The sequence below is a fragment of the Gavia stellata genome, chromosome 33 (assembly GCF_030936135.1).
Source record: "Gavia stellata isolate bGavSte3 chromosome 33, bGavSte3.hap2, whole genome shotgun sequence".
NCBI lineage: Eukaryota > Metazoa > Chordata > Aves > Gaviiformes > Gaviidae > Gavia > Gavia stellata.
The window spans coordinates 1,395,757-1,417,494 of NC_082626.1; the positions used below are offsets into that span (position 1 = coordinate 1,395,757).

At 58.9% G+C, this 21,738-nt stretch overlaps 4 protein-coding genes across 5 annotated transcripts; 2 read left to right on the forward strand and 2 right to left on the reverse strand.

Moving 5' to 3' along the window:
• Positions 1-1,565: 1,565 nt before the first annotated feature.
• CHTOP (chromatin target of PRMT1) lies at positions 1,566-10,708 on the reverse strand. 2 transcript variants are annotated; one of them, XM_059832342.1, is made up of 6 exons: positions 10,637-10,708; positions 9,271-9,352; positions 7,620-7,773; positions 4,341-4,524; positions 4,072-4,209; positions 1,566-2,791 (listed from the first exon to the last, which is right to left on the reverse strand). In XM_059832342.1, the coding sequence occupies exons 2-6, from the start codon at positions 9,333-9,335 to the stop codon at positions 2,589-2,591; spliced, it is 744 nt and encodes a 247-aa protein (XP_059688325.1). In that variant the 5' UTR covers positions 9,336-9,352; positions 10,637-10,708; the 3' UTR covers positions 1,566-2,588. The 2 variants fall into 2 exon arrangements, with proteins under 2 accessions (XP_059688325.1, XP_059688324.1); XM_059832341.1 differs by having other exon boundaries at positions 4,341-4,527.
• Positions 10,709-11,852: 1,144 nt separating this feature from the next.
• Positions 11,853-14,553, reverse strand: S100A1 (S100 calcium binding protein A1). Its single transcript, XM_059832307.1, has 3 exons — positions 14,475-14,553; positions 12,274-12,422; positions 11,853-12,147 (listed from the first exon to the last, which is right to left on the reverse strand). The coding sequence occupies exons 2-3, from the start codon at positions 12,412-12,414 to the stop codon at positions 12,004-12,006; spliced, it is 285 nt and encodes a 94-aa protein (XP_059688290.1). The 5' UTR covers positions 12,415-12,422; positions 14,475-14,553; the 3' UTR covers positions 11,853-12,003.
• A 2,598-nt stretch (positions 14,554-17,151) lies between these two features.
• On the forward strand, positions 17,152-18,130 carry S100A13 (S100 calcium binding protein A13). The gene is made up of 3 exons (XM_059832142.1): positions 17,152-17,256; positions 17,593-17,772; positions 17,950-18,130. Exons 2-3 carry the CDS (start codon positions 17,620-17,622, stop codon positions 18,082-18,084), a joined length of 288 nt encoding a protein of 95 aa, XP_059688125.1. The 5' UTR covers positions 17,152-17,256; positions 17,593-17,619; the 3' UTR covers positions 18,085-18,130.
• Positions 18,131-19,280: 1,150 nt separating this feature from the next.
• Positions 19,281-20,998, forward strand: S100A14 (S100 calcium binding protein A14). Its single transcript, XM_059832145.1, has 3 exons — positions 19,281-19,313; positions 20,626-20,772; positions 20,879-20,998. Exons 1-3 carry the CDS (start codon positions 19,281-19,283, stop codon positions 20,996-20,998), a joined length of 300 nt encoding a protein of 99 aa, XP_059688128.1.
• The last annotated feature ends 740 nt before the right edge of the window (positions 20,999-21,738 follow it).

The following is a 21,738-nucleotide window of genomic DNA, read 5'->3' on the forward strand; positions in this document are numbered from 1 at the left end:
CTCCAGATGGGAAGTGACATTTCTGCACGAGTCTTTTGTCCCAGCCGAGGGGACGTGGCTGGGGGCTTTTCACAAACCTGTCAGGGCTCCTCCTGCGGCAGCGCGGGGCTGGGATCGAGGTCTCCCCTCCTCCCCACCCCACATCGCTCCTGCTGTAAAAATACCCCGCTGATCCCGTGGCCTGAGCCCCAAAAGCCGGAGCCAGCCTTGTCCCCCAGCCCAGGACGGGGAGGAGCAGCGTGGGGTGGGGGGAAGCCAGCTCCCGCAGCCCTTGCACGGACACGGACTCCGGCCTAATCTCCTTGGCTCCGGGGATGCTAACTTTGCTCCCAGATAATCCCAAGGGCAGGGACAAAGGGACCGACGGGTGCCTGGGTGGGGACCTCATTCCTGCCTGTGCCTCCCCGCTGCCAGCCCGGCCTCTGCCCCCAACCCAGCTCCGGCTCCCCGGGCTGGGGAAGGGGATGCTCCCCGCACTTGAAGCCTCGGCTCACGGAGGGAGGCTGAAGGAGGGAAGCAGGAGGGATGCCCTGGAGAAGCGGGTGCCATCCCCGCCACATCCCAACTCCCAGGACTTCGTGGGGCAGCGGCCCACCTCCCTCCCGAGGGCACCCGCAGGCCCAACGCGGGTGTTTCGCGGGTTTTGGCGCAGCGTTGGAGCGGGGTTTGGGGTACCGGCGGGAGGAAGGCGGGGAGGGCTGCCTGAGCGGGTGGGGGTCCTCGTGCCCCCGCTCCCCGGGCAGCGCGGCGGTTCAGGGCGGGCGGCCGCGCTGACAGGAGGGCCCGGGGGTGCGGCAGCAGGCAGGCGGGGCCGGCAGAGAGAGGCGACGGGCTCGGGGAGGGAACACGAGTGGGGACGCGCCCGTGGGACCCGCGGCGCGGCGGGGCCGGGCCGGCTACTCACCTCCGCCGGCCGGCTCCCCTCAGTCGGGGCCCGGCTCCCGCCGCATCGCCTCCGGCTGCCCGCGGCCCGGCCCTGCCCGCTCCCGCCGCCGCTCCGCAACTTGTTTGCTACAATAACAAAAGGAGAAGCCGGAGCGCGTGAGGCGCTGGAGCGTCGCAGCCAATAGCAAGCGTCGTGACAGGCGGCCGCCGCCTCGCCAACCAATAGCGGACGCGCTACCACGGCGGGCGGGGCGCCCGGCTGCGCCCAGACGGATCCGTCGCCGTCCCCCGCGGCCGGCGCCTGCCCGCCGCCCGAGCCGGGAGCCCCTTTCCCCCTCCCCGAGGCCGTCGCAGCCCCGGGGAGGAGGCAGGAGCCGGCGGCTTGCCGCTGCGGGGCTGCGGACCCTCCGGGAAGAGCCAGGGCAGCCGCAGCCCCAGGCCTTTGTACTGCAGAGGCGAGGCGCTGCCTGCCGCGGCAGCGAGCTGCCCGTGACCGCTCCCACCGGGAGGTTTCCCGTTCCACGGCAGCCGAGGGGCCGTGGGGAGGTCCGACTCCCCTCGCAGGTGGGACACGACCTTCCCTCGCCCTCCTTCTGCCCCCCCCCGCGAAGTAAATTTACCCTGGCACAGCAGAGCAGCATCAGTAAACCCCTCATTTCCAGGAAAAACAACAAACCACCCAGAGTCCACATCGCTTTTATAATTATTTCTCCTTTGTTACAACAAACCAGAAATACAAGATTCCATTGAAACTGGAACAGTTCACAGAATGGCTGAACTTAAAACTTGAGGAGAGGGCAGGGGGAGGAACAGACCCCTTCCCAAACCCGTGGGGTAAGTGCAGGCAGTTGGTCTGACCGGAGGACGCAGTTTTGGTTACACCGAAAGGTAAAAGATGAATTTTGGACCCCGTGTACTAAAAAGAGACAGTTCTACCACGCTTTGTCGTCACAGCTGTTAATTTTACATTCCTGCTCCCAATTCTTTTCAATAAACACTTGTTTTCTTGCAGATACAGAAACCACTGGTGCCACCACATCTGTTCAAACACTATGCAAAAGAAATTAAAACTTTTAGCTAAAAAACGGGGAAAAAAAATCAAACCAAGGAAGTTTTCAAGCTAGGAAGCACTCTGCACTAAGCATTAACGGAACGCTGGGTACCAAAAGACGACATTTTGGTGCAGAACAAGACTGGCGTGCCTAGAAGGAGCACTACACCTAAACCTGGCCTGCTGCGGGTTGTTTTTTGCTTTAGATGGGTTAAAAACTGAACGGCAGGCGTGAACTCGGCCCTTCGGTCACGCTTGGGGACAGGGCCGATCCCAAAACGCAACTGTGGAGCTCAAGAGGCACATGAACAGGCGATCCCAGCACCGATGAGCACTTCACCTAATGCAGGCGTGCGCGCTGGGCGGCGAGTCGCCAGCGCTGATGTCAGCGGATTAACTGCAGCAGTTCTGTCACATTCACATTTGGAGTACTCAGGGAAAGAAAAAAAGATATAAAAAAACAATCCAAAAAAAAGGTTTCATACAGAGAGTATCAAAAGGTTAAAGGAACACACTAAAGTCTGATCTCTCGGGAGAACAGGGCCACTCCCTATTCCTGCGGGTCCTTCCAGCGTGAATCAGGGTTTCCTTTTTTAGCTTACGGGCATCGACATAACACACTAACTTCAACAAGAGTCTCTGGGAACGACCTTCAGTCGTTCGTTTCCGGGTCTGTCTGAGCCATGTAAGCATCCAGCTCAGCATCGAGGTGTCCTTTCGTTTTAGACATGTAAGCATCTAACTGGTTGTCCAGCTGCTCCTTGGTCAACGCAGGACGTGCCGATCCTCTTCCTCGTCCTCGTCCTCTGCCACGACCTCCGAAGCCCCCTCGTCCCCGGCCTGCCATGCCGCGACCTTACAGTGAGACAAGATGCCGGTTACACGCTCCACCAGGCTGAGCCTCGGGGTCTGCCGTGGCTGCCGCTCCCGCGGCAGAGCCCAGACGATGCAGGGTGCTGGGCAGAGCTGCTTCAGCACCTCCACGGGGAAGCCCTGCAGCAGCTACCCCTCAGCCCGCCTCCAGCTCCTGCAGCGGGTTGGGTTCTGCCGCGCCGGAGCAGCTCCCCAAGCTTCTCCTGTTCCAATTCAGAAGCCCAGACAGACATCTGATCCACGACCAAGAGCTACGCTCCTAGCTCAGACTCCCATCGCCCCCCCTGCTCGTGTTCCAATCCCACCTACACGTTGCGTACGTCTCTCCCGTGGAGCGTACCCCGAGATCCTGCGCATCTCTGGGACGGGCCAAAGCTTTTGGCAAAGCGGCAACACCCATTACAAGCAAATTTTTCCTACAGATGAGTACTTCAAATGGAGAGGTTTTCAGATTACCTCAGAAACAGGATACTGAAGAGTCCACATCGATCGGTATTTGTTTGTCAGGCTAAGAAATAAAGCTAAAGCTACAAGCCAAGGCTGTCAAGAGATAGGCAGCTTCCCGATAACTGTCTGCTCTAACTCCTACAAGCACTGGGCCAATCCCAAAGTACCACAAGAGCATTTGGCTGGCGTTCTGACCAAACATCTGCCTGAAACATTAACGACCCTACATCAACAACTGTCTCCTGTATTTCCTCTTGCACTCCTGCTTTACTGCTTCTCTGATTTGTTGTTGAAAATAGTTCATTTACCCAAGACTTGATTCAGTCTCAGAGTTTGAATTTAAGTTTATTTTGCAGGGGTTTAGGCTTTCTCCGTTAAATTTTCCCCCTCACTAATTATTTTAAGAATTTCTTGGTTTACACAGACTCTCTATCATCTCCTTCTTCAGTGCGAGGAGACAGTGTAGTCTTCCTCAATATGCTGGGAGATTACTCACTGCCTCGACTACTATTCCAAGCATTCCACAGCCAGCTTGTGGAATGCTTGGAACTACCTGTGGGAGCGGACAACTCTGCTGAGAATCCCCAGAACCCCCCCAGCAACACCCACAGCCAAGGATCTTGGTGAGGCGTAAGGCCTGGCAAAATATTTCAGGAACAAAAGCCTTAATTTAGCACTACGCCGTACACCGATTAAAGAATAGGTGTTTTGGGGCTGCATGTACTTACGCATGCTAGCCTTGAAGAGGAGGAATTAAAGCTTACTTCTACTTATTCAGCAGCAACGCACGGCTCCTGAAGTCTGCGCACACTGACCTCTGCCACCAAGTCCTCCGCGGCCCATGGCGCCTCTGCCTAGACCACCTCTTCCGGGGCCACCGCGACCTCTAATGCCACCTCTTCTCAGGCCCATCCTGGGGGACAGACCTCGTCCTCCACGAAGCAGGCTCTGACCTTCAGTAGAGTGAGGGAATTCAAATCAGAAAGAAATTAGTTTTCAGTCCGAGCAATAGAATCAGAGTCATGCTGCCAAAAAGACAGCGTTACTGACATCGAAGCAACTCCAGTTCAGCCATGGTACTGACCTCTGAGTGGGACTCCTCCTCTCAGCAGAGCTCTTGCTCCCCGGCCACCACGCATGGCTCCTCTTGGCAAGCCTCTCTGCCCCATAGACAGTCCTCTTCCCCCCATTGCTCCGCGAGCAAGGGGTCCCGCTGGCCGGCCTAATCGTGCCTGAATGTTACTTTTACCGAGGCGTTGCTTTAAGCTCTTCTGGAATAAAAGATTTTTAAGAGACGAGAAAGTCATGCAGCAACCTCAGACTTGCAACACAAACAGCACAGCAATTGCCTATCAATAAACATGGTGTGTTTTGGCTTTTTTTTTTTTTAAATAAAATAGAGGATCACCAGCTCTCTGCAATATATAATCAAACTTCAAAGGAAGACAATCAAATCTGCTCTGGGAGGGATAATTTCTGAAAGTCAAACAGAGAACAAAGACCTTTCCTGGAAGCAAGTGTTTGTACAGAGACAAGAAAGTTTGCAGATTTGGAAGGAAGTATTTTTCTCCATTTTTAACAGTGCTGCTCAGCCCAAATCCAAGCAGACACTTAATCCACAAGGCTGCCCACTAATCCCTTCTGCTGGAAGGTGACGGTCCAAGCAAATCCCTGCAATAGAAAGCAACCACCCCCGCTGTGGCACAAGCCTAACCTAGCCCCGGCGAGCAAGTGACATTTGGGCAGCCACACACCGTGGTATCATTCCCAGTGGCCTACTGCTCCATCCTGGCTAGGCTTCCACACAGGCTAAGGCAACAGCTAGGAAAAGCATCAACTTTTCCATCTGTATTACAAAAAGAAAACTATACTGAAGATTACCCTCACCAGAACAGCAAGAGAGTCATCTTTGCGTATCTGGCTTTTGAAGTGATTTTTTTTTTTTTGCACGTCCAGCCACCAGACTCCATTTCACAGGCAGAGCTGGCTTCCCTTGGGCCAGCTGTAGCGGCTCCTGTCCTCAAATGCCTACACCAGAACAGCCGCAGAGACGGCTCAACTGCTCACGAAGCAGCAGCTGAACTGCCAATTTACATCCCAGTGTTGTTAACACACACTGGTACCAATTCGGCCTCCACAGAGCAGGCTATAGCTTCTATAGGCACTGCCCAACCCTACAAGGAGCTAAGAAGCAACAGTGGGAACCTTCACACTTGTCTCAAGAGCTCTTGGCCCTAAGAAGGTAAGGTGGCAGGAGCAGCCATAAAGGCTGTATTTTACTACAGGTTCTAAGAGCTTCCTGAAGCTATTGCTTGTCTACTTGACCCAAACCTGTGGACAGCTGAATTGGTTCCCCCAAAATCAGTTTCTTCTGCAGCTGTAGTAAAACTTAAGTTTTACGGCCTCAGAGTTTAGATAGTAATTCATTTTTCCAACAGCCGTAGCAGCCTAAGATGTTAGCCTCTTTTGCTCAGCCTCGCTAGCAGAAAGGAATGAGAAAGCATGGGTACGTTCCACATCCAATTATTTATGTCACTTACCATGAGAGTTTAAGATAAGCTGCTGGACTTTGCACTGAAACAACCTAAGAGTGCTCACCCTTCTGCTCTACCTGAGAGCAGCAGCACCTTGGTCTGCCCCAGCCACTAAGAAAATGTCTAGAACCACAGTCAGTATAAATGCTTTTACATTAAAAAAACACACAGTAGGTTTACGTAAACACTTGGGCATTCAGATGCAGAACACAAAGCCCTGAATCTAGCACAGGCAGTGTTCCGCAGAAGTTTAGAGAAGTCCTTTCTGAAGCACAGGTGACCTGTCACTGGGATCAGTGCTCCCCAGCACTTCTGGACACAGCACATCCAAAAGGATCTGAAAAGCTCCTGGTGACACCAAGTAGAGCACTTGTGAAAAATTCAATCACATCAACTTCCAGAGCAACTTGCAATCTTTGAAGAGCAATCCAACATAAACCAGGTTTCCAAATTCCCCTACAACGCCCTTCCGTGGCCCTCCCTTGCAGTATTTAATTCCAGAAGACCATGAAAGTACACCTATGCCCTACATAAAAATCAAATGGGTTTAAAAGCTAAGGCAAAAGACCAGTTCTTCCCTGTTCCTCTGTGGCAGCTCAATTCAGCAAGCAGAAACGTCATACTTTCAATCCAGTTTCACTTACCACTTAAAATCCTTTTCAAACTTTTTTTAAGCAGAAAGTAATTTAGACTACCATTTCCAGAGCTTTTGTTTACAAGCTCTGCAAGGCTAACTGGCACCACAGTCTGTTTTTACAACAGAAGTCTCAAGAGATCTTAAAAAGCAGCTGGCATTCCTCTTTATCAGAGAGAACGCCCAGAATGGGAGCGTCTGTGGCAGGTTTAAGTATTCCAGCTATTCGGTGAAGCAGCTCAACTAAAATTTTCAGGGCTTTCTCCTCGTGTGCGAGATAATGTACAGAATTATATTTAACTACTGCTGTAGTCAAGTCATGCAGTGCTGCTATTTGAACTCACTGCTCAGCTGTGTAGCACTACCTCACAAGTTCCAATCTGTGCCCTACACATACATTTTAAGCTAATCTTACCAGCCTTCCCATTTAAACATAAGCTTTAAAACTTGCAAAAAGCCCTACAGCCTGACAACAAGCAGGCTCTAGACAAACAGCTCCCTTCTGTATCTTACTGAGGTTTCTGTTGCAGTGAGATTTTGCCTCCTGCCCCTTCCCTAAGTCCAGAGTTATGGAGAAGCACATTGACTGCAGCAGAGAAATCAAGATCTAGCATGTTTGCTTAGGTCTTCTGCTCTACTGACAGAGGGCAATTTGAGGAACACACCGTCATCTGCAGGACTCAACACTGAAATGTGGAATGAAGACTCTTTACGTAAGAGGAATGCAACACTATGCCTTAAATCCAGGCCTGCATTCTAGCACTCGCAAGCCATCAAAAAACCAGTTTGTTCATCTGTTCCTCGAAGCCAGCTGCTATCAAGGGAGTGCACCAAGACAGGGTGGAGTTGGGGATGGGAGCAACCAGCCTCAACTGGATAGCAAGTACCGGAAACAATCTGCAGCAATTGTAACTGCAGCTAGACTGCAAGATGAAGCACTCAGCAGATCCAGAAACCCAGAATGAGAACATTTCTCTGAAAAAATAGAGAGGAGACATGAACAGCCAGCACAAAAAAAACCCCAACTCAATAATATTAACCAGTAAGTTACAAAGCATTACTTATCTGAAGTAAGAAGTGGGATTTTCTGCAAGTCCCTTCTAGGTCTCTCATTTTTAACTCTAAGTAGTATTTTCCAAAGTCTGGTGGTGACAGGCATCGAGGGGCTGCCCCAGAATACGCCACTTTCTCTCACCTGTTTAAGCTTCAAAGCAGCCTGGACAGAAGGTCTATTCTCCATCTGCTGGGCCAGTCTTCTGTTTCTGGCACTGGCTAGCTGCTGCTGCTGCTGCATGGTAGCCCGAATATTCACCGGCATCGGCTGTTTGTTCTTCAGCATGTTAGTAAAGCTTCAAGGTCGAATAAAATGGGTGTTTAAATAAAGCTTTATTACATACATTTATTGGCATTTCATGGTTCTCAAGACTGGATCTCCAGATCCCATGAACCTTATGTAAAGAGTGGTACTTAGGTCACGTCATATGTGATTACGTATTCCTTGTTTTCCACAAGTGTGCAAGAACTGGAAACTCAGAAATGATGCTGTATATTAATTCAGAAGTGATAAAGCTTTAGGTTACTGGTTTTAGAAATGGCAGAAGGAATGAAAACAAGCAATAAGCAGAGATGATCATGACAGATGGGAGAGGACATGACAGAAACAGAAAAGCAAACTGAAATCTGACTGCAAAAAGCTCAATTAACCCTCAAAGGTCTGAGAAAACTGTTTAAAAACTCAATGCCAGGAGGCAGCTTTACAAAAGACATTGCCCTGAGAAGAGACCGGTGTGCCTCTGGCGCACCACAGAACTGGTGCTGTTAGAAATGCCACCACCCAAGCACACTCACTTATAGAGCCAGTTCACTTGGTAATTTCTTTGATGCGCAAAGAATCTTCTGTCTTTAGGAGCTATACAGGAGCAGGACATACAGCAAGATGGCAAGCCTCCTTAGCAGCAACCCATCAGCTTTCTACTGTGTACTGGGAGCTACACAAGACTGCAAAAGAAAACACTTACAGATGAGGAATATGGACTGACCAACATGGAACAGGCCAGCAAGCCTTCCCTGCACTACACTTCACCACTCATCTTTCCTGGGGTAAGTTCTGAGCACCGTTTCAGGCTACATCTCGCTGCAGCACTTGCTAGAGCAGGAACTGCATGCAAATGGCTTCCTTCATCCCTGGTTCAATGATACTAACGTAGTTAATCCAAGAGTGATTAGTAAGAAAGTGAAACATTAACTGCAGCATCACTGTTAGTTGTTGCTGTAGAACCGCAAAAGCTCAATGGCATGGAAAAACAGAAGAATACTCAACAGAAGAAATAAAGATAACAAGGAAAGAGAGAGATGGAGATGAAGCAAAGCATTTGCCTCTTACAAGGCCCAAAACATTGTTAAAGGGCCTTTGGGCTTGTTTAATGGCCTGCTGCATGCCTCTTACAGGCCAGACCACATACACGTGTGTCTGCCTCGGACAAAGCAGCAAGCCTGTTGCAGCTTAGGTAACATGCTACCGTGCTGCAGTGTCAACTATATAAATGTAAAAACATGTGGAAGAAAAAGGGAGGGTGTGAGGTTTCTCTCTTTTGTTATAACACATCCCACCATATTTATGTGTTGAATAGTTTAATATTAACTGCTATGGATAAATTTCTCCAAAACACTTGCCCTTTTAACCTTGTGTACCACATTTGTTGCAGTTTAAGACAGAGATGCATAGCCATCTGCTTGTTTTAATGAGGTTAAAAGAGGGCAGAAACCACGTTGGTTTTTGGACACCGGACAGCAATAATTAAGTAAAAAAATTTCTTATGAGCTGAAGCTGCTGTTGGCTTCCTCACCGCTCGTTCAGAGACATCTTGGTGGTGCTCTTTAGCACAACCTTCGGTGCTGACTGTGCAGCCATCTTCAGATCAAGAGAATCTGCAAAACACAAGAACCAGATTTAAAAAACAGCAGGCAGATCTTGTCTTACTTGACTAAACATTAAAAAATCTGCATTCTGGCTCCTTTAGTGAAGCAAATCAAGAACGGGGCAGGTAACACTTATTAATGCATTTGTATTAAGTTTTCTAGGCCACTGCAAATCAGCAAGTTATGCTAACTCATCCTTACTAAGAAGTTGTCTTTTTAGAAAGTGAAAATTTTACCATTGGCAGGAGTAACGCTGCAGAAAACAGTCCATCAGCAGTCAAGATGGCACCCAAATGTCTTGTTTAGTACAGCATCTAGTGACACTGCCACAGCTCCTAAGCTTTTAGTATCAGCAAGATGGAAGCCACCAATTTGTTTTAAACAGACACGTACCATATACTTGGCAACAAAATTCCAAGATTACTCTATAGAAGTCCCATATACTTTAAAAATATTAAGGTTTCATCCTCCCATTATGATTGCCACCACTCGGACAGAGATAAAATATATGGGGGCAGTCACTTCGGCTTTTTAATATCTAACATTCTGGTATGCAGCTCATCCGCAGTCCTAATGCGGTTCTCTAACATGAGAACCTGCCACATGCCTCATGAAAGCAGCGATGGGATTTAAACTCAGCTGTTACTCATCTTTGGAGCACAGCTCAAGCCCGAGTGCTTTGGCACTGATGAATACTACTGAAATGTGCTAAGCTCAAACCCACTAACTATGCAGATCAATTTATCTTTTTTTTTTTTTATTATATTAGTATCAAATTTAATGCTTAGATGACTGCCGAAAAGTTCTCACCCTCAAAATACCTTGAACAAAATGCTTTCTTTCCAATGTTTTACAGCCCACCAGCTAGAAATTGAGCCAAGAGACAGTCGCACCCCATTTTTTTAAATTAAAAGTGTTTTCAAAAAGCATTTTTCCTGAACAACTGCAGCGCAGCTCACAAAGGAAGCCGCGCTCCCACAAGCCCACCACAGAGAGCAAGAGCTGCCCAGGCACCACCAGCCGAGGACGGGGAGGAAGGCGAGGCCTGGCCTTGGCCGTCGATCCAGTCCCGTTCGAGAGCTGCCCTACGAGACGGGGGGAGAAAGCCCGGCCCTGCATGCACAAAGCCCGGGCAGGGGCAAACACCGCACACCGCCCCCCCCCCCCCCAAAGGGCAGAGAGCAGCCTCCCCGGCCGCCTGAGGGGACCCCACAGCCTTCCTTACGGAGCGCCCGCCCGTCCCTCCCTCAGCACCCCTCTCGCAGCCCTCCGACCAGGGCCAACGGCTCTCACCGAAGCAAACGGTCGCCAGGTCTCCGGTGGGGCTGTCTGGCGGGTGGCGCGGGGTGTGGGGCTGGCTCCGGCACCCTCCGCCCGCTCCCGCCGCACTCAAACGCCCGCGACAAAATGGCGGCAGCAACCACAGACACCCTCCCTCCTCCCACCGCCCGCGCCGAGCCGGCCAAAATGGCGGCAGCGACGCGCAGAGCGCAGGCGCAGAGCCCGGTACGTCACCACGCCCCCCACTATTGGGCGGGGCAGCCGTGACGCAGGGGCCGCCCCCTCGGCCATTGGTGCCCCGGGGCGGGGTGGGCGGGCCCGGGACGTGGGCGGGAGCGGGCGCGGCGGAGCTCCCTCAGGCGGGCGGCGGCGGTGGGGCCGCTGCGAGCGGGGCCGGGGTCCAGCGGGGCCGGTCCCCGGTTCCTTCCGCGATCAGGAGCGGGCGGGAGCCTGAGCCCCGCGGCGGGGGCCGATCCCGTTGGGGACGGCCGGCGGGGCCTGGCCTGGGCGGGGGTGGAGGCGTCGAAGACCTGAGGAGGCCTCACGGGGGCTCCGGTCCCCCCCCCGCGGCCGGGCCGGGCCTGCGGCCTCGCTCTCCCCGATGCGTCCCCGCTTTCTGGCGGGGCAACCCCCGTGTGGGGCCCGATCGGGGTGGGGTGTGAGGGCGCAGCGCCGTGCGGGGTGGCTGGGGAGTACCGGGGCCGGCCCCAGCCCCGGCGGACGGTGGCGCTGGCGGCCCTGCGCGGGGCCGGGCTGGGCCGGGCCTCAGCGTGGGGGCTGCTGGCGGGAGGCCCGCTGGGCGAGGAGATAAGAACCGGTTCCTCCAGCCTCACGGGGTGCGGTGCCCACGCTTCTGATGGGACGGGCAACGAGCCCCGGCCTGTGGCTGCGCCCCCCGGGACCCTTATGCCCCCGTGTTGCCCCCCAATGTCCTGCACCCCAACACCCCAGTGCAGGCCGGGGTCACCCGCCCCAGCTGTGCTGTGCCCTGGGGTGATTTGGGGTTGATGCCAGGCTCCGGGGCAGGGTGGGGCGCAGGGTGCGAGGGAGGAGCCAGAGCAGGGTGGAGACGGGGATGTCTCCAGGCACTTGGGGTGACCCAGGGTGGCTTTTCCCTGTGACCCCGTGGCTCAGGAGAGGGAAGGTTCCCTGGTATCCCTGGGGGCACTAGCAGGGGGACAGGGCAGAAACCCCGACCCTGGAAACGAAGGAGCTGCCAACACGCCTCTGCCTGGGTTGGTGCCTTTATTGTGGAGCTGGATCCCAGTGGGATCCCCTGGGGTGTGCTGGGGGGTGAAGGGTGAGCTGGGGGGCTGGCAGGGGGCTCTGCGTTTTGGGGACGCCATGGCCAGCTGCTGCAGCGTGGGGACTGGCTTGGGTCAGGCGTTCTCCCAGAAGAAGGTGTTGCAGGCCACAGTGAGGGCGGCCACCAGGACCACGTACTCCTGGAAATCCACCTCCCCGTCGCCGTTCTCATCCAGGTCCTGCATGATCTTCTCCACGGCACCCGTGTCCTTCTGGGTCTGCGTTTGGGAGGGGTGACAGGGTGAACCCTGGGGCTCAGCAGCCCGCCGGGATGCTGCTGCCCCAGGGCACAGAGGGAAAGGGGGACTCCCCGGCCCCCGCATCCTGGCACGGCCGGTCCCTACCTCCAGGAAGCAGCCCAGCTCGCTCTGCAGCAGCTCCTTCAGCTCCTTCTTGCTCAGCTTGTACTTGTCCCCCTCTTTGCCCGAGTAGTGGTGGAAGACGTTGATAAGCGTCTCCATGGCCCCTTCCAGCTGTGACGCCATGGCTCTGGCTGCGGGGAGGCACCCGCCGCGTTACAGGGGGCAGCCGCCAGCCCCCCCTCGACGCGAGGGGCAGCCCCCAAATTGCAGCCACCCCCTGCCCCGTTCCCTGCCGGGGAGCGTCGCATGCCGTGGCCTCCACCCCGAACGCTTGGCACCAGGCAGAGAGCTGGTCGTGGGGCCATGGGGGACTTGGGGCACCCCACTACTCCCCAGGGCTGGATGGGGTGCTCCTGTGGGAGGGGGCCCCTGCCGCCTGCCCCCTCGCAGGGCACCCGTGGACCTGCGCTCACCTGAGCTCCCCGCCGCGCCGCCCGCCCGCTGCTCCAAGTGTGCCGGGCTGGGCCAGCCGGGGACGTTAAATAAGCTCCAAGCCCCCTCCCTCCGGGAGGATCCGATACTGGGGCTGGACAGCCCGGCTGGCACCGCTGGGCCACCCTGCGCCGCCTTCGCGGGGGCCGGGATGTGAGGAGCCCGAACCCGCAGCGCCCCGCTGCCCCGCTCACCCCACACCAGCTCCGGGATGATGCAGAGGAGCGTTTCCAGCCCCACTGGTACCTATGGGGTGGCGGTGGGCAGGGGAGGAGTGGGCAGTGATGCCAAGAGTCGATTTGGGGGGGGTCCCCGTCCCTCCCCACGCTAAACCTTGGGTGTCCCTTCTTGCCACCCCCCATAGCTGAGGCTGGCCCCACTGTGGCCCCGTGGGGCAGTAGGATGCCAGGGGGCACGGGGATGTGCGGGGTGGGCAGTGGGGTCCCTCGGTGGGGCCACCCCCCCGCTGGATCTGCCCGCCAGCCCTGGGTCGGATCCTGCGCCGGGCCCTGGCTCTGCTCGCAGCCGCGGCCCCCGTGGCACTGCAGCACCCGGGGTCTGACCCCGCCGGCGTCACCCGCTCGGCGCCCGCCGGCATCCCCCATCTGTCAGCGCCGTGGTGCCATGCCGGATCCGTCCCCAGCCCTCCTCCCCCAGGCTGATAACGCAGGGGTATCCGGTGTCCTTGGCCTCGCAATGGGAGCCAGCCGGGGCCGGGGGGAGCCGGTGGGGGCTATCGGGTGACTCGGCCCAGGTCCCCCTGGGCCGCCAGCTCCCCGCACACAGAAAGGCCTCTTGTCAAATTAAAAAAGCCCCACAATCCCGGCCAGGAGGTTGCTCCAGCAACGGCTCGGCCAAGAAACCAGATTCCTGAGCTGGCATCACCGATGCTGATAATCCCGGCCCCAGTGCGGCTCTCGTTACGGCCCCGCAACCACGCAGCCGGGACAGCGTGGGGCCAAATGCACCGCGGCCTCCCCGGCACTGGCATCCCTGGGGAAACAGCAGCGGTGCTGAGCCCCCAAACTCAGGTGGGCACCATTGTCCCCCCTTTTTGGGATGCCCCCAACCAGGGGCGCAGGGGGGCTGCTGGGGGCTGCAGGGAGCTGCCGCTGTGGCACCGTGGCTTGTTGCAAGAGCCGGGTGGTGCCGGGCTCTCTATCCTGGATTCCAGTACTAATTTGGGGCTAATTATATCCTGCTTCCTCCGTTTCCATCTTCCGCACTTCCTGTCCCTGTGGTTGGGAAACGCTGCAGCTGCACGGCACCCCCCCCTGCCCCGGGGACCCCAAAACCACCCTGCTACCCGGCCCCCCGACCTCGTAACGGCCACCCTACCACCACCGCCCTGTGCTGGGGGGGTAGCGTGGGGGGGGGTGGAGGGTTTGGGGTGATGTGCAGGGTCTTGGGGATCCAGCCCCTGTCCTGCACCTGGGGCAGCTGCGGTGGCTGCGAAAGGGGTCCCTGGCTGGAGGTGGGGGTCCCGGATGGAAGTGGGGGTCCTGGATGGAGGTGGGGGTCCCATGTGGCAGTGGGGGTCCCAGACAGAGGTGGGGGTCCCGGACAGAGGTGGGGGTCCCGGATGGAAGTGGGGGTCCTGAATGGAGGCTCAGGAGCTGCTTTCCAGCAGGACACAGCTCCCATTTTTGGTGTGGGGCAGGGAGGGGGCCCTGGGGCTGGTGAGCTCCAGGAGAGGCCGGATCCAGAGCCTGGGGACAGGGAAAATGGGAAAGGGCCCCAGTGACACTCACTCGGCGGTGTCTGTGCGGGGGCTGGCGGCAGTGGAGCCCCTGTGCCCCTGTTCCCAGTGCGGCTCGGCAGCGGGCAGGATTCGGCCGCCCCTTCCGGGGAAGCCTGGCCCCCAGGGCCGTGTCGCCTGCCCAGTTGGGCAGCAGCTGCCTGTGTCAGGAACAGGCATCGCCGCCTGGTCCTGAGCTTAAAAATAGCCCGAGCCCAGTCCTCGCAGTGGGCAGAGAGCCGGGGCCACTGTGCCCCAGGCACCGGCACAGCTGGTGTGTCCAACCGCCTGGCTCTGCCGAGCTCCCCAAGGGCTCTGGCTGCGCTCGGAGGGGCTCTGCCCCACTCTTATTAAACCCCAAACCTCCCCAGAGATCAGGATTTGGCCAGGCGTTTCCCGAGTGGTGGGACTTGCTGGAGGCGGCTGCCCAAGGGTAAACCCTGACGCCGCGGGGGCATCGCGTGGGCGCTGGAGGGGTCGGCCCCAGGCGCCGCGGCCCCGCTCCCTGCCGCTGCGGTGCCGGCCGTGGGGAGAGCACGCCTGGCGTGTCCGTGCTGGCAGATCCCCAGGACAAGCTCTTACCAAACCGGGAGCAGCGAGGGACATGCCAGGAGGTTTACACACATCTTGGAACAGGTTTCAGCCACTGTGACTCCCCATGCTCCACTTTGACCCAGCTAAACCAGTTGCTCCAGTTGCTGGTGCCGGGGCTGGGCCGATCTTGTCTCTCCGTCCCATTGCTGGAGCATGGAAGAGGCTTTTCCATCCCTGGGCTTTGGAGGGGGGAGCTGCAAGCGCCCACCGTGCCAGGGCCGGGGACATCGTGACGGCACTGGGCACCCGGTTTTGCAGCCTCAAATAACCGCGCTCCCCTCCAATGAGCCCTGATAGGTGCAGTGGGCTGGCGTGGACCACTGCTGGGCCGGCACTTGTGGTGGCTGCAGTGACTGTCCCTGGTAGAGCCAAGAAAGGTCGGGGACAACACCAGGACCAGGACACGTCGGCAGATGCCAACCCACTGGGATGTGCCTACACCCCAACCCTGAGCTCTCGCCCCGGCACACAGGGTCCTGCGATGCTCTGCCGCCTCCCGGTAGCGCCGGAGTCCCCGAGGCCAGGTCACTGCTGCCTACCCATGGGGACAGCCCTGAGCGGGGATCCCGGGCTCGACCGGGAGGTGCCGTTTCTCCTGCCACCTGTGATTTGGCTGCATCCTGTCGTGGGGCCGCTGCAGCGCCTGCTGCCTCCTCGCCCTGTCCCGGCACCCCGAATTCCAGGGATTGCGAGTCACAGGCCCGCCTGGCTCTTGGGGCCAGTGATTCACCCCAAACCTGTCCCCGTCCCTGCCGAGCCTGACTCACTCCAGCGGTTTCCCAAGAGACCATCTCGGTCCCCTGACGTGGGGCTCAGCGGAAGTCCCGTCCCCGTCCCCCCTGTCACCCCAGGGAGGGGGACGGGCCGGATGGAGCTGCAGGAAGCCAATTCCTCCCCCGTGAGCTGTTGTGACGGGTGCGGGGTGGGGACCGGGCTGCCCGGTGCTGGCCGGAGCCTCCCCGTTCCCGTGGAGAGGTGGAGTGAGTGCGTCAGGGCTCAGCAGAAACCAGGACGGTGACGGTAGCATTGCGCTGGGGACGTCCCTGCTTTGGGTCCCCAAAACACCACTGGTGGGGAGTTTCCAGGCTGTGCCAGGCTCCCTGGGACCCCACTCCCGTGTGCTGTCCCAGGGGGGCTGCTCGTCCTGGCCTCGCTCCCTGTCATGCTCGGTGTCACGCTGCCATGGGGACGCCAGGACACAGCCCCTGTGGCGTGCAGGGATGAGGTGACTGGCAATCAGGGACATCTCTGCTGTGCTCTGAGCAGAGATGGTCCCCCAGCATCACCTCTATCCCATCCGGCTGCCCCCCATGTCCCCACTACCTCTCCCCAGGGCTGTGCCATGGGCACCACGTGGGGTTTCTTTGGGGCGAAGGTGTGGTGCCAGGGCAGGGGATGTGGCTCGGGGACCCCGTGGGAACGGTGGTGCGGCGGCACGGAGCTGCTCAGTCTCCCAGGTGGAAACCTGCCAGGGCTGCCATGTTATAAATACATGATGATTAAAGGGGAACGCTCGGGCAGTTCCAACCCCCTAATTAATTTGGATTAATTAATTTTTACAAAGCCCACTATTAATAGGGATGATGTCAGCGGGCGGCTGAGTCACAACTCTCACTCGGTGTGGGTCGAGCCTGGCCCTGGGTCCGCAGGGCTGCTGGATGCCGGGCCGGGACGAGCCACCATGTCGGGGCATGGCAGGACGTGAGCGGGGTGCTGGGGGCCACATCTTCATCCCCATTGCAATCCCAGTCCTGCAGGGATGCGCTTGGGGGTGAGAGCTGCCCCACACCCCCAGAAAGGTCCGGGTGATGCTCGAGCCCCATGGGATGCTCCAGCCCAGCGAGTGCTGGAGCAAACCTGCTCTGTCCTCCCACGTCCCGCCCCTCTGTCCTGTGGTCCCATCCTGCTCCCCACCGGAGCATCCCCACGGCGGCAGAGCCCAGGTGGTGCTGCGGAGGCTGGGGCAGGTTTGTACCAGCGAGGCCGAGAGCTGAATTTGGTCCGCTGCCCGCGCGGGGAGGGAATAGAGGAGGACGTCTCTGCGCCCGGGCGGTGTCCGTGCGTCCATCCGGCTGCAACAGGAAACCCAACACCGCAGCACTGGGGACAAAGTGCTGTGCTCTTCCCTCCTGCGGCGCAGGGTATAAAACCTCCCGGGGGGCTGCGACCTGCCTGCAGCTCTCTGCCTGCAGTCGAGGGGGGTAAGTGGGGAATTGCTGCCTGGAGCACGGACCCCACCCTGGTCACCGTGTCTCCAGTGGGGACCCCTGCCATCACCCCATCCCTTTCCTGATGTCCCCCCATCCCGGCTGCCTCTGTGGTGTTTGTGCCACACTGCGCCAGAGCAGTGGGGCAGAGGGGCTGTCCCCAGCCCCGGGACCCTGCTCAGCCCTGCAGAGCTGAGCTGAGACCTTGCAGACTCGCTGCACCCTGGGCTGGGGAAGGAGAGAGGGTCCCCTTCTCCCGACGCACCCCAGGCATCACCTCCCCGGGTCACCCCTCCGTCTCCGACCCTCTCTCAGCAACTCTCCCTGCAGCCCCGGGCCGCTGCAGTACCCGGCACCATGGCCACGGGTGAGCTGACAGAGCTGGAGACGGCCATCGAGAAGATCATCACCGTCTTCTTCACCTACGCGGGGAAGGAGGGCAAGAAGGGCACGCTGACAGCCAGTGAGTTCAAGGAGCTGGTCCAGCTCCAGCTGCCCAACCTGATGAAGGTGAGGGGCAACATGTGTGGGGCAGCTGCGGGGGGGGCGGCTGAATCCCCGTGGGTCCCCCCAAGCTGGGGGACTGCTCCCGCGAGCAAGAGCGAGCGGCAGCCCCTGCTCTGCTGCATCCCCATCCTGCTCGCTGGGGACCAGGACATGACCGAGGCTCCCCTGTCCTCCTCGCAGGACGTCCCCTCCCTGGAGGAGAAAATGAGAGAGCTGGATGTGAACAACGACGAGGAGCTGAAATTTGGCGAGTACTGGCGGCTGATCGGGGAGTTGGCAAAGGCCATGCGGAGGGAGAAAGCGGGGAAGAAGTGATGGGGTTGTGGGGAGACTCGGCTGACGCGGAGATAATAAAAGAGGTTTCCCTGAGCCTGAGCGTCGCTGCTGTTCTTAGCGGGGGGCTCCCGATTTGGGCAGCCCATCTCCTCCCTTGCCTGCATCTGCCCATGGCCACGCTGTGCCCGGGGACCAGCCCAGCACCACGAGCGGTGGGTCAGGACTCACTCTGCGTTGGGGTGGCTGCTGCAGGGAACCTGTGATGGATGGGGCTGTTCCCAAATAGCTCTTGTGCTGGTCTGGCTTGTGGGGTGCCACCCTGCGCCCCACAAACACCTTCCTGCCGGGCCGTGGGGTTGCTTAGTGCAACCCCGATGGGTAGCAAAGATGTGGCTGGGACTGGTGTGGGGCTTGGGACCATCTCCGTCAGCGATGCTGCAGTAGCTGCAGTAGCCGCCACCTCCACGGCATCAATGCCCATCCTCTCTGGAGTCTTGGGTGGCACAGCGGGACGCATCCACCGGCACAGCATGGCCCCAGCTCAGCACCCCTAACTGAGCTCCCATTCCTGGCGTTCAGCTCCCAGATCCCAGCACTGCTGGGAGATGGTGAAATCCCTGCCGTGGGGTGACCTGTCCCCGAGCCGGCCAGGGCCCGGTGCCCAGGTGGCTGTTCCCACGCGGTGCTGCGCGGCTGTGCTGTGCCGGGTTGGATGGGAAGCCATCAGTGTGGCCGGGAAGGAGGCGTTTCCCAGCCCCACGCTGGCCCTGGGCCAGGCTCCGAAATGAGAAGCCTTGCACCACACCGCAGCTGGCGGCGCGCAGGGAGCTCCCACTCACACCTCCCCGTGGTATAAAACCCCGGCGCGCCGCAGCCCGCGCAGACCCAGGAGAGCCCGTGGAGCAGGTAAGTGGTCCATCCGCCACCGCGGGATGGGGTCTGTGCCCAGGGGTCCCGCCACCCCTCTGCACTCCCCTACTCCCACGCTCGGTTCTGCCACGACTTGCTGCTGGGGCAGGGACGCTTCTGCTGCTGGGACGTGTCCTGGCAGCTCACCGCATCCTGGGGCTCCTTCCTCGCCCTGCACTCAGTCCCGGCGCTGAAGGAGGGGAAACTCCCCCCAAGCCGAGAGCTGAGCCTGGCTTTCTTCCCCCACCAGCTCCCCAAGACCTCGTTGGAAAGGACAGCCCCACCACTGCTGCCACTGAGGACCTACAGACCTCGTGAGGAGCAGCATGGGCCAGTGCAACTGCCGCAAGAAGCGCAAGGTCCATGAGCGACGCTGAGGCACCGGGAGGGCTGGGACCCCCATCGGGGTGCAGGGCGCAGGGGTGACCCTGCACGGCCCCATCCCTCGGAGCACAGCCCTGGGCACGGGGTGACAGAGCAGCACAGCTGGGCCAGACCCATCCTGGAGCCAGACTCCAGCGGAGGAGCTGGGGGGCTGTTTCGGGGTTCGGCGACGCTGCCCCAGTGCTGGGCAGGGGGACGTGGTGCTGCAGACTTGGAGCCGCTTGAAAGCTCGGGGAACCAGGCAGCTTTCTCCAGCTCCCGTCGACTCACCTTTGGGAGCTGCGCTTGCTCCTTGCAACCTCTCCAAGGATGCCCAACGGCAGAAAGTCTCCTGTTTTCCTCGGCTTTCAAACGGGAGGTGCCTACCCTGCGCCCCTTTGCACCTGCGAAGGATTTGGCTCCGGCTGGCTGAGCCGGCTGAGGCTCTGAAGATTGCTGGGTTCTTCCTAATGGGCATTGCCTGATGTGGTTTAATAGTGTTTCAAGGGGAAACTGCAGATGCCGAATGAATCACCATCGTTTCCCTTCAAACGCAGCTTTGGCTAATTAGCACGAGTGGCCGGGGAGCCAGGCGCATGGGTCGGGCCAGGCTCTGCCCCCCACCCCACCGGGGAAGGGGGCTGCAGCCCCGACGGGGAGGGAGAGGGGCTCCCGCCACTGCCAAGCCCCATCCCAGCAGGCGCCCGAGTTGTCCTGGGCACTGACTCATGCTGCCATCCACCGCTTGTGCAAAGGAGAGGAAGAACCAGTCCGGACGGCCGCGGCGGCCCCCGCGCGCCGTGGGTGTAGCACGCGGAGACGCCGGGGTGGCTGAGCCTCGCTGGCCCCAGGCAGGGAGAAGTCCGGGCAAGCAGAGATGGGGGGTGACATGCCTGCAGGGAGGGGTGTCACACCGAGGTGGAGGGGGTATGGCAGCTATAGGGGGGTACTGCAGCTGTGCAGAGCCTGTATGGAGGGATGCAACATCTGTATGGTGGGATCTCGCATCTGTACGGTGGGGTCTCATGTCTGTATGGCATGGTCTCACATCTGTATGGGGATCCCACATCTGTATGGCGAGGTCTCACATCTGTAGAGGGGGTCTCACATCTGTACGGAGGGGTATCACGTTGATAAGGAAGTTTATCACGTCATTGCGGAGGGGTTGAACATCTGCAGAGAGCACTGGCACATCTGCTCGGGGGGCATCCCATCTGCTCAGGGGCTTGTCCTGCCCATCTGGGGGATGTCCCACCCATCCGGGGAGGTGTCCCACCGGTGCTCACCCTCTCTCTCCCCCCCGTGCAGGACTGCCAGGAGCTCACTGACGTGGAGCGGGCCATTGAGACCGTCATCAACCAGTTCCACTGCTACGCGGTGAAGGGGCAGAAGGAGTACCTGACGCCCAACGAGATGCAGGAGCTGGTGGTGCAGAAGCTGCCCCACCTGGGGAAGGTGAGGGCAGAGCCCCGGGGTGGGCAGGGGGAGCTGGGGTGGGCATGGGCTGCCTGCGGGACCCCGCAGCCCCATCACCCCGATGCTTTTTCTGCCCCCGCTGCAGTGCGTTGGACCGTTGGAAGAGAAGATCGAATGCATGGGAGACCCTAACGAGGCCAAACTGGAGTTCGGAGAGTACTGGGACATGATGGGGGACGCGGCCAAGGGCTGCCGGAGGAAGTAGAGGGTGGCGGGGGACGGGAAGGCGCCCGAGGCTTCAGGCTCTGCAGTGAGAAGCGTGAGAGGCTGCTGGTCCTGGTGGGATGCGCCTGGGAAAACGCAGCGTCGCTCCTGCTGGGGCTCGTCTCCTCCCCGCGTCCCCAGCCGGGGTGGAGGGATCCCCCTCCCCGGCTCCATCCCTGCCCTCTCTCATCTCTCCTTCCCGTCAGGAAACCTCCCTTCCCATCCCCAGCTCTGGCCCCTGCCGTGGCGGGAGGGAGGTGGCAAGGGGGTTCCTGGCCCCGGCTCTGGAGCCGCCTTTCTCCGTCCTTTGCTCCAGAACCTTTACCCCCATGGTTGTCCCACCTCCAGCCCCAAAAACCCTCCGGTTGCAGGTCCCCCAGCCCCGGAGCATCGCAGTGAGAGGGACTCGGCTCCTTTCCCCCAAAAGCCCTTGGATGTGCGGGCTCGTCCCCCCGGCCCCGTGCCCTGCCACCCGATGGGAGCCCCTTTGCCACCGCTCTGCCTTGTGCTTCAAGCACCTTCGGGGACATCCCGGGCTCCGGGTCAGTGCCAACGTTGCTGTTTGTGGCCTGGGCGTATTCTCTGGTCTTCCCCTAGTGCAGGGGCCACGGTGTCCTGTGCCTGCCCAGGTTTTGGGGTGCTATGCCAGGGCGTGCTGCCTGTGCGGTGCTCCCCTGCCTGCCCCTCTCCAGGGATGCTGGCCCTCGGCTGGCGGCTGGGCTCGGGGCTGGGACGGTGGCG

Coding starts and splice junctions, on each gene's coding strand:
- CHTOP (XM_059832341.1), bottom strand. CDS start 9,335: ATGGCTGCACAGTCAGCACCGAAGGTTGTGCTAAAGAGCACCACCAAG. Junction 4,528..7,619: donor CTGCTTTGAAGCTTAAACAG/GTGAGAGAAAGT, acceptor CTTTTATTCCAG/AAGAGCTTAAAGCAACGCCT. Junction 4,210..4,340: donor AGGAGGAGTCCCACTCAGAG/GTCAGTACCATG, acceptor ACTCTACTGAAG/GTCAGAGCCTGCTTCGTGGA.
- S100A1 (XM_059832307.1), bottom strand. CDS start 12,414: ATGGCGTCACAGCTGGAAGGGGCCATGGAGACGCTTATCAACGTCTTC. Junction 12,148..12,273: donor AGCTGGGCTGCTTCCTGGAG/GTAGGGACCGGC, acceptor TCCCAAACGCAG/ACCCAGAAGGACACGGGTGC.
- S100A13 (XM_059832142.1), top strand. CDS start 17,620: ATGGCCACGGGTGAGCTGACAGAGCTGGAGACGGCCATCGAGAAGATC. Junction 17,773..17,949: donor AGCTGCCCAACCTGATGAAG/GTGAGGGGCAAC, acceptor TCCTCCTCGCAG/GACGTCCCCTCCCTGGAGGA.
- S100A14 (XM_059832145.1), top strand. CDS start 19,281: ATGGGCCAGTGCAACTGCCGCAAGAAGCGCAAG. Junction 19,314..20,625: donor ACTGCCGCAAGAAGCGCAAG/GTCCATGAGCGA, acceptor CCCCCCGTGCAG/GACTGCCAGGAGCTCACTGA. Junction 20,773..20,878: donor AGCTGCCCCACCTGGGGAAG/GTGAGGGCAGAG, acceptor CCCCCGCTGCAG/TGCGTTGGACCGTTGGAAGA.